The sequence below is a fragment of the Ipomoea triloba genome, chromosome 9 (genome assembly GCF_003576645.1).
Source record: "Ipomoea triloba cultivar NCNSP0323 chromosome 9, ASM357664v1".
Classification (NCBI taxonomy): domain Eukaryota; kingdom Viridiplantae; phylum Streptophyta; class Magnoliopsida; order Solanales; family Convolvulaceae; genus Ipomoea; species Ipomoea triloba.
In genome coordinates, this window is record NC_044924.1 from 6,246,516 (window position 1) to 6,262,491 (window position 15,976).

The 15,976-nt window shown below is 34.6% G+C and overlaps 1 protein-coding gene across 2 annotated transcripts; it reads left to right on the forward strand.

Annotated features, from left to right (window-relative positions):
• The first annotated feature begins 10,435 nt into the window (after positions 1-10,435).
• LOC116030188 (E3 ubiquitin-protein ligase APD2-like) lies at positions 10,436-15,754 on the forward strand. Of its 2 annotated transcripts, none has more exons than XM_031272355.1 (10): positions 10,436-10,775; positions 11,279-11,385; positions 11,467-11,592; positions 11,687-11,783; positions 13,796-13,870; positions 13,976-14,058; positions 14,333-14,479; positions 14,573-14,645; positions 14,729-14,781; positions 14,872-15,044. In XM_031272355.1, exons 1-10 carry the CDS (start codon positions 10,523-10,525, stop codon positions 14,911-14,913), a joined length of 1,056 nt encoding a protein of 351 aa, XP_031128215.1. In that variant the 5' UTR covers positions 10,436-10,522; the 3' UTR covers positions 14,914-15,044. The 2 variants fall into 2 exon arrangements, with proteins under 2 accessions (XP_031128215.1, XP_031128214.1); XM_031272354.1 differs by lacking the exon at positions 14,729-14,781 and adding an exon at positions 15,334-15,754 and having other exon boundaries at positions 10,444-10,775; positions 14,872-15,217.
• Positions 15,755-15,976: the final 222 nt, after the last annotated feature.

Consider the following 15,976-nt stretch of genomic DNA (forward strand, 5'->3'; position numbering starts at 1 on the left):
TATTTATGCATATGTTAGTACGCTGTGATAGCATCAAATTAAATCAAACCAAACACTGCTTTGTCTTGTAAGTACGTACGTTGTTTGTCTGCCTCCTATAAATTTCGTGTTGAAATTGGTTACTACTATATATTAGCGGTGTGCCCCATTCCATATCTGATTCAGTTCCATCTTGGCCGCCCAACACATATTCTCATGCAATGCATGCGTTACGTTGTTTCAAATCATCCATTTTCACCACCCATAATGGCAGGTAGGTACATACAAGCCCCGCTTTTCTCATAACTTGTAATTTTTCTAGTGTTGTTTGTTAATATATATGCCCATTCATTGTTTCGGATTTCAATTTTCTACATTTCTAATTTTCTACATTTCTACCATTGTAAGACTTACTCAAATTCTGTTTATAATGCTCTTCTAACTCCTAATGAAGCACAAAGAGTCAATATTACCTCCACCGAAGCTCGAACCCACCCTTTCATATACGGGTGCAACCGGGTGCCACTAGACCATAAGCTCTTGGCCCGCCTAAAACTATGTAGTTGCAGTAGTTGTCCGCTTTTTAAAACTACTGGATAATAAGTTAGATATAACCATTAGTTTTTAATATAATTCTACATGTTTTATGTTTTTGGTTTATATTTCTCTCTCTTTTTACTCATCACTCAAATTTCTTATCAAATCTTACTATGCATTGAAGTGTTTAATTTTCTACAGCTTACATACATTCCCAGGCCACTTGAAGTGTCTAATGTATTAATTTACTCATCTTGTCTCTTTTTTTTTTTTTTTTTGCCTTTTATAGTATTAGGGGATTGGAATATAATTCTGAAATGCATAGTAAATTGTTATTTGCGAATGCACTGTGAAGCGTTTTTAAATGCACAATCATAATTATAGAAATATAACTCTTTTTTTTTATTTTTCTTAACTTCATTCCGTGATCATCTTAGATGAAAGATGAGATTAGTTCATACATTCGATCTTATGGTGAACTTAATTCTCATGGAAGTCAAGACTCTATATATATAACCTTAATTAATTAATTATATATAGTCTTGAAAATATTCTCTTGTACAACACTACATACAACCCACTCTAATTAATACAAGCTAGCTAAGGCATTTTCAATGTTGTTGTTCAATCTAACAGATTTGAAGATATCCAACCATATATAGATAATGTACAAACAACTTTTGTTACTTTGCACAATTAATTTCGAAAGTTTTGTCCCTTGCAATCATTTGATATTGCAACTCTGATAAACACCAAATTTAGGCTGTGCTTCGTCGAAGTTTCCTATCTGCATTATATTGTAGGGTGATGATGCCCGTAACCCCTCGTATATTATATTATAAAATTGGTAATCAAAGCAATCAGAAACTTGACTAGATTAGTCTTGTCTCACGAGATACTGATATTAATACATTATATCAAAAATGAATATATATAGGGTGACAAGAGAAACCCGCAACAGATATATACTAAATCCTGCATTGTGATCATAGCATAAAAGACCACAAAGAGGCCATGTGAACCAACATATATAGGTTGCATACATAACAACGTAACTCAAACGAAAGAGGCTAATAAACCGCTCTTATTAAAAGTTACGTTGAACTTGGAACCTTGTAGTTATCAATTAATTAGTCAAGTTAACAGCCTAACTTAAAGATGTGTAAGGGGTGAAAACCATCATCCATGCCCTAACTAGCAAAGAACATGGAAAAGATAAAACAACCGAGGAGTAAACCAATATAGGCAAGCCCATAGTGATCAACTTAACTGATAGGCTAATAGGTCGTCTCAATTGGAAGTTGAACTTGTGACCTTAAAGTCACGAATTGAAAATACATATACTTGGTTGGAAACAAAAATGATGGTTATGAGAGATAAGTTTGCGGTTCGAAAACAAATTAAAAATGGTAATTACCAAAGATAATTTTGCATGCCATGAAATATTGGTGGTTGGATTGATCATATCGGAATGCCCAGGCCTGCAAGGCATGTGAACTCCGACGTCACTGGACAGTGTGCGCAATTTCGCCGAAGTTTCTCCGTGCATAGATACCCATATATACGCTAAAATTTCACAAAACAACGTTGCCTTGTCGTGTAATCAACTACGTTGATGGATGATGCCCACATAGCCAATTGTCGTCAGAGGCGTATGGTACGTGGTTTGCCGGTTTTCGGTTGTGAAATTTGAGCCACGCCCATACATATTTTGGCGTCACCTAGACTTATATGTGGTCTTGGATCGTACCAGCAGTTCATGTTTGCCAAACATTTCCTTGGGACAATGAGTTGATCACTACCTACCGTTATATCCTACGTGACCGGCCAGGTTCTACCTTGTAAAATGAACATTAGTTTAAAATAATATCATTTTGTAATTCACATAAATGATGTTATTTTTACACAAAATCATAAACAACGTTCGCACTACAAGTACATAATGTGTCTATTAAATGGTTGAAAAAATCGCTAGGCACTTCTCAGGTGCGCGGAAACAACTAGGCTGCCTAGATGGTGATTAATAGGCGCCGATTGTGCCCATATATTTTTTTAAAAATTTATTTAATTTTTTAAGACTAATAATTATAAACCATTTAATACTTTAATAGTTAATCCTAAAGTAATAAATATTCACTTAAAATTTTAGAGTTTGAACAATTTAGAGTTATTTCACTTAAAACGATGCCGTTTTGAGTAAAATAACTCATTTAAAAAAACAATAGCTAATCGGTCAACTAGGCGGCCTAGTCGGTGCATAGGAGGCCTAGGCGATCAGTGCTTAAACAGCCTAGGCGCGCTTAGGTGGTTGGCCGCCTAGACCACCGATTGTAGTGATATGCTAAGCATTCGGCCAATGATTAGTTAGGTGGGATTTTTGCAACACTTGATTTAAATATAGAGTACAAGCTTATAATATAAAATCAATAGTACGTTTAAGTCCATAATAAAAGCTAGCTTGTTAATTTCCAATCAAATAACTTTTAAAACCATACCATAATCATGATTATATGTCAAACCTACACTCAATTTATGAATATTTAATTTTGAGTTTATTTACCCACAATTCACATATTATGAACTTAAAATAACGTCAAAACAAGTACATAATATAGTTTGTAAACTACATGTTTATAGAATCAATATATTAAGTCCATATAATAAAAACTTACTAATTTTTAACTAAATATCTCTTAAAGCTATATTATAATCATGATTACATGTTAAACACTCAATTTATAAACCTTAGCTTTAACTTTTAAGTTTATTTACTTATTGTTTACATATTACAAACTTAGAATAATGTTAAAATTACTTGACATGCATGAGACATTTATAGTTAATAATATATAGAACCACCGCATTTTATTTGAAAACCCATCCAATCCAACCTTCATATCTTTTATCTTTTACTCCACATACGGACACAAATGAATGCATGCACATAGTATACATGCAATTGGATTCATTTGATCATTAATCTATATACATTAACTGTCCATAAATTGCCACACATGCCATAATGGAATCAAAATTTTTAAACTTCATTAAACTTACACGACTAACCTCGTTTCAATGATTTGATGAGTCTATTAAAAAAAAATAGATCAACTTAAAAATAAAATTTTGATCATTTAAAACTCCATATGATAACTCAATTTTGTGATGTGACATAATTTAACCTAGGAACCAATTAAATGTATTAGGCCTTCCTTAATAGTGGTGAATTTTTTAAGCGATTTTGCAAGTGTGATTAGAAAAGAGAAAATGAGATGAGAGGAAAAAAAAACGAAAAAGAAAAAAAAAACAAATTACAAAACTAAAAAAATAAAAAAATAATACTCCGTAATAATTTACACGCGACCGCAGGTTTTTTCCCACAAGTGGGCTCCACTCTTACTGCAAAAAAAAAAAAAAAAAAAAAAATCAAATTTGCAGGAAAAAAAAACATCACTAAAAATTCACCACCCCCACCCCACCCCACCCCTCCCAATTAAAAACTAAATACTAAGTTTTTATTATTTCAAAAAATTCACCTAAAAACTCACTTGGGGAAGGCCTTATGTATGGAGTAATGATTGGTAATATTCCTGGCTAGATGCAAAAGAACAGCATTTTCATCAAAGAGAGCGTGTACGTGTGTATAATTGAGCCTCGTCAGTTTTCACGTTTCTATTGTCTCGCCAATCAGTAGGAACCATTTGATTCTCATTTTGACTTTTTACTACTTCACGGCAACCACAGCCACAGGCGAAGATTACGAGGATCAATGGGACTTGAAACTTGAGAGGCTGAGAGTGTATTGTACAACTCAAGTACAAGAGAAGATATTTATCTGACGTGATGTAATATGGCCACAACGTTGTATCAAGTGGTTTCTCGAATCTTTGGGAAGTTGCTGGGAGCATCCTTCTTCAAATACCTACCGGCCACTGCCTCAGAGATCTAATAGAGATGGCCATTTGGATTTTAGACGACCGCATTTTATTTTAATTTTTCGCCTTAAAATAAATGTTTTGGTTTATTTTCTATTGTCCGTTCTCCCGTTTTTGAAGTCCAAATGGACGAATGGAGTTAGAAACATATATATCGTATTATGGAATCAAATCTTCAACGGGAAATCTGCAACCAACCACTGGGCTCCATCGTTCTCCACCCCTGGAAATACATATCAAATTCAATACATTTAGTTCATAAAAAATAATTTTAAAATTTTAATTGAATTTGATTTTCATTAAAAAAAATTATTGTATAAAAATTCGGTATGATATAATTTTTTGAAATACTTATGATTCTTTACCAGGTAACCACCCATTTTGAATGATAATAGAAATGTCATCACATTACTTAGTAGTTGGCCAGGGTAATATTTAAAAAAAATTATTTTTCATTAGAATAACTTTTTCATTAACTAAATAAGACAAGATTTGTTTTTTTCCCCTCAAATTTGAGTAATAAATTCTTTCAATAACTTTTTTAAGGTGAACCAATAAACTGGTCATTGAAGGGAACCAAAATAAACAATTTACTTCATTTTTTCAATTTTCCTTTCTCGTTTTCAAATTAGAAAATATATACAAGGAAATTATTTCTGTGTTTTTCTCTTTCAAAAATTGTAAATTTTATTCAATTAATAGTCACAATAAATTGTATTCCAACTCACTAAAGATATTGTGGTCTAAGAAAGTAACTACATTCTTACTCTACACTTTTTAATTTTTTTTTTTTCAAAAATGAGACATTTTACCATATTATTACATTTACAATTCATTACAAAATTTACCTCACGTCATTGAATTTTAACTAACTTTTAAATTTCACCTCACATAAATAATAATAACAACAACACTTAACAACCATAACAAAACATTAAAAAAAAAAAAAGGGCAAAGGTGACCTAAGTGATTTGCAATCTTGCAATTCAAATTTCAAATTTTGGCAAGACTACAAAATAAAATAAAAACTAAAGGAAAGAACACTAGTTCAATTCTCTTATGTGACAAGTGTCACACAGATTTGCAATCTGCATCCTTTCACATGTGACAAGCGTTGCTCCGGCTGAAATGCATTTGCAAAATTAAAGCTGCATATAGTATACAAATGCCAGCCCAACTAGCACATTGAATCCAATTTGAAAGCCATTATACCTGGCATCTTAATGAGATTAAAAAATATTTTACACTAAAAATCAGCCTCATGTTTCTAAAATAATAATAATAATAATAATAATAATAATAATAATAATAATAATAATAATAGTAGTAGTAGTAGTGTTCACGAGACAGAAGATAAATGAACCAATTAACAGTCTTAAACTAACCAAACAGGTGCATATGCTGACTTTGAAAAGTGTAACATAAGTTGTGAGTGGACACAAAAAATTCAAAACAATGTTAGTTTTAATAGACCCAACAAGACGTATATTTTTTTTGCTTGCTATGTATTGTACCTTTATATGAATGAGCACAATCCTATCCATTGTGAAAATTGATCAATGGATTTTAATAGATTAAAACTCTTATTACGTGTCTTGATTTTATTAATAAAAGAATAAGAGAGTAGTAAAATATGTGAGTCACTTTTTTTGGATGAATCAGAACACACCGTGTAAGTATTGAGAAAATTTATGAGTATTTGTAGCATTACTCATCTGTTAATTACAAATTTTGAATGCTCAAAAGACGTGAAAATTAACAAAAACAACTATATTCAAATTTTCTTAATTGCACAAAATAAGCTACGGAAATTAAAGAAATAAGATTCACCAGCTAGCTTGAGAGACTTCACCTTCTGCACTCAAAACACAAGATGAAAGTTCATTGATGTACCAAAAATGTCCTCTAACTTGATGAAAACCTCATTTAGGAATGGAGAAATAGGAGGATCGGCGAAATGATACGGAGTATATCACAATATTATGAGAAACCCAAGCCACTGAGACAATCAATCTATCAAAGGGCCGGGCAGCATAATACATGTAGATATATCGACAATGATACTGAAAATCAATCACAATGCAATGGCTAGAAAAGCCAAAGAATTCCATGGGGAAATAATATTGTGAAATAGAGGGAACGTCAACGAATCCTGATACTATTTGGGAAAAGGAGCTAGAACAACTAAAGCAGAATATGAATTATGTGTTGTGTTAAAATAACATTGCCTTAAAAGCGTTATTTGCCCGATAACGGTAGTTAAGGATCGTGGCACGCTTCCGACAGGTTACACAAACTAGCTGCGCTAAGCTTACACCAACTATAGCGCAGACAAACCTCACTTTGCTCAAACAATAGGACAGAGAACCTCACTTTGCTCAGACAATGGGACAGAAGAATTAAAAAGGAGGAAGAGAACTTTTGTTTTGGTGTATTTTGTTAACAAAGCTAATTAGGCTATTTATAGTGGCAATAACCACTTCCTATAGCCACAAAACACTCTACTCACATTTTTAATACACAAAGGCCACAAGAAATATACAGGTGATTATGAGCCACATATTTTATAATAGAAAAAACACATGGCCTCTAATCACTCAAACAAGACCTCAGAATTTTTCAACAATCAAGTTAAAAGCGTTATTTGGGCAATAGTCAACCTTTCGCTACTATAGCTCCTTCTGTCATACCCGATCTATCCAAGAGATAACCGCTCTCGATGGGAATAATTACAGGCGGTGGGCACAAATTTAGAGCGTCGTTAAAATTTTCGTCGGGAAATGAAAGATTTCTTGTAGTGAAGATAACTGCTCTCGATGGGAATAATTACAGGCGGTGGGCACAAAAAATGTTTATACTCTTCGAACAACTGAAACTAGTCTATGTGCTATTCTGTGATCCACCCGAACCTGCTCAGCTAAGGTTCCCCTTTCAGGACTGATTTCTCTTGGTTCATGAAAGGGGAACCTTAGCTGAGCAGGTTCGGGTGGATCACAGAACAACACATAGACTAGTTTCAGTTGTTCGAAGAGTATAAACATTTTTTGTGCCCACCGCCTGTAATTATTCCCATCGAGGGCGGTTATCTTGGATAGATCGGGTATGACAGAAGGAGCTATAGTAGCGAAAGGTTGACTATTGTCCAAATAACTCTTTTAAGTTGATTGTTGGAAAATTCTGAGGTCTTGTTTGAATGATTAGAGATCATGTGTTATTTCTGTTATAAAATATGTAGCTCATAATCACCTGTATATTTCTTGTGGCCTTTGTATATTAAAAATGTGAGTAGAGTGTTTTGTGGCTATAGGAAGTGGTTATGCCACTATAAATAGCCTAATTAGCTTTGTTAACAAAACACACCAAAACAAAAGCTCTTTTCCTCCTTTTTAATTTCTCAGTCCCATTGTCTGAACAAAGTGAGGTTCGCTTGCACCTCTGTCTCATTGTCGGAGCAAAGTGAGGTTCGCTTGCGCTATAGTTGGTGTAAGCTTAGCGTGTAACATATATGTTAGGAGCGTGTCGAGATCCTTAACTACACTGTTACCGGACAAATAACACTTTTAAGACAGTTTTATTTTAACACGACACAAATTAGTTGTTCTCTTTTTCTTAAAGAGTGTTAGGATTAGTTGATGTTGCCCCCACACAAAATTATGGATCAGAAATGAAAAAGTTCACAGATTCAGATTTTAAAACATTGTTAACATCACAATCCCTCTAAGACAACAACCAAGTCAAAGTTCACTGACTTGCATCATAGGTGTATTTCACCTTCAATGCCCCACTTCTTTGTTTAAGATGCTTTACACACATCAAAACATAGCCTCATTCTCAGAACTTGCTTTCCTGGCCTGTATAAAATTTCCACTCTGATATACTATCAGAGTATCAGAAGGCACTAATTTCCAGGAGACTTCAAGTAGAAGGTTCAAACTATACTATATGCAGTTTCCACTGCTATATATACTGTTAAATATGAAAATAAAGACAAACCGTGAAAAGCACCGATCCAACAATCGTAGCCAGAACCATAACATATTCTTCAAGGAAAGTAGTGCGCATTGTATGTCCAGGTATTTTCAGATGAAGCATTTGCAGCACACTGGAAAAAGTAGCACGTAAGAAAAAAAAAAAAAAAAAAAAAAGTAATGAAGAAGCATGGAGGGTACGTGATCGTAAAATCGGGAATCACTAAAAACACCTGATTTGAATCTATGTCGCCATTTCTCTACTAATGGAAAACAGTGATAAGAGATGAAATGAAAGGAATCTAAAAAAGTTTGCCAACCTGGATTGCACCATTTCCATTTTCCAATACACTGTTGGCTCCGGGAGAAGTCAAATGAATTACGGAACACTGAACACAACTATGTGCGGGCGTTTTGATGTAATGTAACATTATACGGAGTATTCAATTCGGACTTGTCCTGATCGCCTTCAATTCATAGTAGAACATAGCAAAAGGAATGATGAAGAAGACGAGCATGGCGTCGACAATGTAGATGGAGAGCCAGAGTTCCTTCATTGGGAGCGTGAGAATACAGGCGCCGTTACGTTGTAAATGGCGTGCGGCCGGCAAACTAGCCTGCCGATTCACCACGTCGATCGGCACTAGAACGGAGATGGCGGCGACGGAGAGGCCAAACACGACAACGAATTTGGGGAAATAGGGCTGATTGGCATCGTCGGGGTGCTGGTAGTTGATGAGGATACATGTTGAACAGAAACGCCGCCAAAACGCACACCACTATCGTATGAATAAGTTTCAATCTGCCATTAAGTGCGGCCTAACATCCGGATTCCGGAAGGTGAATATTACACGTAACTACTTTAAAAAAAAAAAAGAAAAAAAAGAAGCTCAAGTGATATTGATTTTAGAGGTAAAATTGCTAGCCGCGAAATCAATCAACCGGTCGGATTATAATTTTTATGTAATTATGTGCACACAATAAATTCAACACACATTCTATCATATGGACCTTTTATCCCATTCATGTTTCTAGTGAGACTTTTTCCTATTATTATTTTCAGTGGGAGTCGAACCACACTATTGCATTCGATTGTGACATCAAGTTAGACGATAAACCACTATGTTAAGTCCCGAGGGCTACGTAACTACTTTTTATTATAGTTTTTTTAACATACTTTTATTATTATTAATTCTATTTTTTTTATTATAGATTCATAGGTGACAGTACAGTACAGTACACTTTTAATCATTCTTTAAAATGTGTTTTAAAGTTAATAATTTAAAATAAAATAAATTTTAATCATTCTTTAAAATGTGTTTTAAAGTTAATAATTTAAAATAAAATAAATTAAAGTTGATGATAAAATGTAATAATAATATTACATCGCATGAAATGGTAATAATAATTTTCAAAAAAATGTAATAATAATAATATCATTATAAACAAATGAGTAGAAGTGAACTAAACTCCCCATTGCGACATTGCCTTTTCAACTATTTATTACAAATGTACCCTACATCGCATGAAATGATAAAAACATGATCAAATTCTAAAATCAACCAACTGTCACACTGTACTGTTTAAAGTTTAAACTTGCGGTGCAACCTAGTTAAATAGAACAAGTGATTGATTTGATAATTATAAAGTTTTACGTTTGACTCTCTTAATAAGTGTGATCAATTAACTTTATTGTTGTAAGACAGTCAACTATATATCTATATGTAATTTAGGATGATTTATATTACAAGTAAAGTTTTACTTGGTGTATACTATCAGATAATGGTTGTGAGTTTTTTTAATTTATTGATTTAATTAATGAGAAGTCTTAAAACTAAATTGACTTAATTTATCTCCTTATAAGTATGAGAACATGTTCATAAATTTTGAATATAGTCGGACAAATTTTTATTTTATTTTTTTAAAAGACAAATTAAACCTCAATCCCCAACTGCCTATCTGAAAACAGCTCCGTGAAGAAAACCTACAAAAAAAAAAAAATTAATAAATAAAAATCACCATCCCGAATAAAATCATCCAAGCCGCGAAGGTGCATTTAATTCTAGGTTACAATATGTATCGTTTTTTCCTAAAAATCTAAAAATGGACGAAGCAGATCGGACTCAGTCAACGAGTCTTATCGTGCCGGCGTCGGAAACGGCGTCGGGTTCGGGGGTGCGCGAGGAGGTGGACGATGACGATCGCCGACCTCCTCAACCGTTTCCTCAGCGTAGCACCGCCGTAGACGACGCTTATCATCCACATTTCCAGCAAACGAACAATGATGAGACGGTGCAATCTTTCTCAGACGACACTTGGTCTTGTGTAGTCGTTGTTATTACTTTCTGGTTCTTCGGTAACTTTCTGCAAGTATTTGACATAGTTTATGGTTTTTCGTACATGTATTTATTTGCCTGGGTTTAATTCAATATAAGTATACTTGTGTGTTGGTAAGGTTGATCTTGATGTGGTTGGTAGTTGAGAGGAGGAAATGCTAGAAATATTTTGAATTTTGAGAATCAAATAGGAAAATTAGTATGACTTCTGTTGGTTACAAGCTAGTGATTTAATAGCGATGAGAGAAATGATAGGGGGGATATGCAAATTCAGCTAGTGATTTTGTTCCTTTACAGGATGCAAAGTGTTTATCCCGAGTTCATTGCTAATAGTTCAACATCTAATCTTTGCTTATAGAACAAGTATTATACTATTATAGTTCAGTTTTGGCCCAAGTCATGTAGGAGTGTAGGACAGTAGGAGAAGGCTAGAAATCCTACTCTTGGGCATTTATCTGCTGGTTTCCATTTTAGACTTTTGAGCTTGATTTGCTGAATATTTTCTTTTTAATTTTTTAACCAGTGTCTATGACTTTGATATGGGGGGTTTATGGGACATCAAATTTGCAGCTTGGACCAAATTCATCGATTATGATAAAACCTAATCCATTGTTTGTGGAGCAAATAACGGTAACTTAATTTATCTCTCATGCTCTTTTTTATGTTATATGTTTGCTGCATTCTGCTCAAGCTTTGGTTTGTACATTCCAGGTGGAGGAGATAGATACTGCAATAGGTGGACCAATGCTGTATGGACTTTACAGAAATCCCCCCCTTGATATTGTGGCTACTTGGTCTGAAGCTTATAAAACCTCTCTCCCAGCAAACACTCACAAGGCAAATTCTGATTTTAGTTATCTGAACTACTTGATTGATGGTAGTAGCCATGGTTGGTATATTGACAATGTTCTGTTTGTACTATATGTAACAGGAATGGACATATTATTTCAATGCAGGATCAGAAATAAGTATTTCATATAATGTGAATTCACTCAGTTCATCTTCTTTAGTCCTGGTAATTACCCAAGGTAAGTTTGAAGTTTGAACTTTTCAGTAGAACTGCTTCTGTAATTTTTTATTCTCTTCTGTCCAAGTTTTTTAGTAACTTGAACCTATTAAATGGTTATTAATATAGATCATTTACTTAATTTATGGCATCAATAATCAACAGTTAACCTCAGATGTTCATATATCACCTAACAAAGGTTAGGCTCCCTTTCCATTTCCTTACGTATGAAGCAAGGGAATTCTGGAAAATTTGCTTAAGTTATTTTATTAATTAATAATAGATGCATGTATGTATAAAAGGATATCCATACCTAGATAGGACTATAGGAGACAGGAAATAAACGAAATTGACCCTAAAATCAACAATTAATACATCCAAATCACCTAAAAACTGTTAATTCTCCTTAAAATAGAGGCTACATAACCCCAACTTGCTAAAGAATAGATATCAATCATTCTCAACTTGCTGAGGATAGATTCAAATCCTTGTTTTGGCATTGATTTGGTGAGAATATCTGCCTTTTGGAGTTAGGATGGTATAGCGCAGGTCAATTCCACTATATTCAGTTTCAAACAATGAAACGTTCGCTGATTGTCATGTGCTTCTTCCAATCATGTTGGGGTGGATTTTTTTATGATGTTGTTAGGGGATTTACTATCACTATACAGCTTGGTAGGACTTTAGTTTGACATTTGCAGATCTTCTACTATCCTTTGCAGCTAGATGACTTCACATATTCCTTCAGAAATAACTTGGATTTCAGCTTCAGCACTGATTTAGAAACTACTGGTTGTTTCTTGCTCCTCCTCAGGACTAGGTCGTCTCATAGTTTCATGCTGTAGCTACTAATGCCCATGGTTCAGTTCAAACTCGTTAATGTTTTAACTGAAACCTTAGTTGGGATCTTATAATATGTTCCTATATCTGAGTACTAATATTGAAATTGTCTCATTTGAACTAATTTCAGAACTGTTATCGTAAGTGGGTACTTTATTCTTCCCAATTGAACCTGGAATAGGAACCAAACTTTGACATGACTAACAGTAGCCTAAAGTGGATTTGCTATCATTGACACTACCATCCGTCCATCCCATTTAATGTCTGCATACCCCTAATTGAGCTTCTTTTTTAGATTTCCCTCTCTCACCTTGGTAAATGATACTCAAGTGTTAGAATGGGTTTTTACCAAGTAATATACCACAAGCTTAATTGAAATCTGGATATAAGCCTTGGAGTTATATGTCATCCTTCATAAGCATCTAATTGTGTTTTGCTCCGTTATCTGGATAATATTATGTCATTGTCACCTTGGCAAGTGATATGAATCTCGAATGGATTTCAAAGCATTATGAGGTGCTCTCAAGGTCTGAGTATATCTTTTGGACAACATTCAATCTCCTTCACTCTTTATAAATGAGATAGGTCCTTCAAATGATTGGCTTTATTTTGTTGATGAGCCATTATGATAGAATTTTCAACTTTACACGTTCCATAATTTGTTGCTATCTCTGGAGGTGCAGAAATTGCCCCATGAGGTAACTTGGTTTTCCTGTACCCATAATCACCAGCATCATCTACTGTAAGTCTGTAATCACTCCATTCAATCTGTAAATAGTACTTTTCACCGGTAGAGTGAATGAGTAATTGGGATCAATTTGTAGACTTGGAGGTTGGTTTGTATTTTAGCTATCTCATTTGGTGCTCAGCAAAATACGAAGCAAGAGGTTTAGATAGCAAACAAATCTGACCATAAAGTCAGCAAACGATACCACCAAATCACTTGAAAATTTGGAAACTTTAATTGATTCTCCTAAAATAGAGACCACAGAACCCCAAGGGACCAGTTGATCATTTCCTTACGAGGAAGGGTAGGGGGTACCTTGCTAAACCCTCTTTGAGCAATTCTGGATGTCATTAATCAGGTCTTTGAGTTGCAGATAACCACCATATTAAAATAAAGTTGTTGCTGTTTGCTTTACAGCATAACCTCATAACCCTGAACCTTCTTCCCTAAAAGTTGATACATTGCAGGAAGTGATGGTCTAGCTCAGTGGCTTGAAGACCCATCTTATCCAAATGGTGCCTTTTCATGGAATTTGATTCATGGTGAGAAAAGAAAAGACAATAATGTTCATATGCATTTTCCACATGCATGTGCTAAAACAAAATAAAAAATGCAAGTCATTTGTGCCATAAACTGGTTATTTTCAGGAAATGGCACAATCTGGCAGGATATACGGAAGTCGTCTAGTTATCATGTTGCAGTGGGTAACTTAAACTCCGAAATGGTAGAGGTAACTAAGCTATCTTTACATATTTATAACCTAAAACATGCACTAATCAATTAACTATGATATTGGACTCTAGTATTACTGTTCTTGGATCAAGGGTCTTTTGTTGTCATGCAAACTAATCCAATGGCATTTACTCAATATTCTCTATTTATCTCTTAGTGGAATTGATTAATCTGATCTGATTGTAATAAACTTGTAATGTAGCATTGTTCTGTTTAGTTTTCTCCAGAGTGTTTCAGACAACTTTTTCTTTTTATTTTGGGATGTGGCACAGGCGCACTTGAACATCAAGATAAAGGCTTTTCTCTATAGTACTAATGAGGCTTACTACAAATGTAGAATCACACAGAATCAATGTGGGTTGAGTCTTTTTTTCCCCGGTGGAAATGTTGCTCTTCTGACATCTCCTAGCCAGAGACCAGTATGTCTTCAGTTTTCTTAATATTTTGAATATTTTAGTTTGGCATTTTAGCATAGTCTTTGATTGTAGTAAAATCATTTTTCAATTTCGTAGGATACAGCTGATGGTGTGTGGACTGTCAAGCTTTCCTATGGACCTCGATGGATCACATACCTTCTTGGCATAGGTACATTTCCATCTTCCCATATTGAATAGGAAAATACAATTTCTCCTCCCACTCTCAAATTCTTGATATTAACACTTTTCTAGGGACCCACATGATGAAAATAGCCTATCATTGTTTGCCACATCAGGGAGTAAAAGTGAGGGAGTAGAATCTAGAAGCATCTATAGTAGAACTCTATTGAACAAGTAACAGAACAGTAAACTGTACCTAAACTTTCCAAATATAGGTGGAACGTGTTTTCTTGTGTTCCTGGCCCAGCGTATCCTAAACAATCTGCATCGTAGTCGTCAAGACACAAGTAGAGCACAATTAGAAGATGCTGGATCTGAACGGTTCCCTATGCTTTCGGATAAACATGATGACAACTTGAGTTTGGGTTCCTCTTACTGTTCTCTTTCTCAAGATGAGGATGCTGAAGAGCCAACAAGCAGCAGTACACTTGATGGGAAGCCAGTAAAAGACAGTGAGCAGAGCGATATGCGTCATCTCTGTGCAATTTGCTTTGATGCACCAAGGGACTGTTTCTTCCTCCCATGCGGACACTGCTTGTCCTGTTTTGAATGCGGAACCAAGTATTCATTATTATTTTTTTCTGAAAAACAAACCCACAAATTTATCTCTGATGCATATATGTAACACGAAAGATGACATTTATATGTGCATTGATTTGTTGAATTGCCCATTGCAGGATAGCAGAGGCTGCTGGTACTTGCCCTGTATGTCGCAGGCGCATGAAGAAGGTGAAGAAGATATATACTGTTTGAACATCCCTTATGGACTTGCCACCTCTGATGCCGATCTGCTGTGTATATACTGTTTGTATCATTGTATTCTTGTCAATGTGATAGGTGAAATTGTTTTTTCATTAGCAATTGGGTGGGCGGCCCTTCTGCCCTTTTCGCCCACCGGTAGCCTTTTCTTATAAGGGAAACACTTATTTTTTCTGTGACTTGAATATTTGAAGCTGCGCCCAACGTTGGATGACTTTGTACTTCTGTGAGGTGGTTCAAAGACACCAGGTTGGTGATGATACTTAAACACATGTATATTGAACTTGTAAAACCACTAGTATTTTTTTTTTTTCAAATGTTATGATGTTATCCTTGCAACGTTTTTGTCTTCCCTCTAGTACTTTGTATTTCACCTACAAAGTACTAAGTTGAGTTTTGGAAAGAAAAAACCAACAACTTGACCCACTAATTCAAATGAAATTTTTAGATTTTTTGACTTGACGTTAGGTTGGAAAATATAAATTTATTTTATAGATTAATGTGATCCCACATTAAAATGGGTAAGAATGAGGGATTTGTAGAACATGTTGAAGCAACTAG

Coding starts and splice junctions, on each gene's coding strand:
- LOC116030188 (XM_031272354.1), top strand. CDS start 10,523: ATGGACGAAGCAGATCGGACTCAGTCAACGAGTCTTATCGTGCCGGCG. Junction 14,059..14,332: donor TAAACTCCGAAATGGTAGAG/GTAACTAAGCTA, acceptor GATGTGGCACAG/GCGCACTTGAACATCAAGAT. Junction 15,218..15,333: donor TGTTTTGAATGCGGAACCAA/GTATTCATTATT, acceptor TGCCCATTGCAG/GATAGCAGAGGCTGCTGGTA.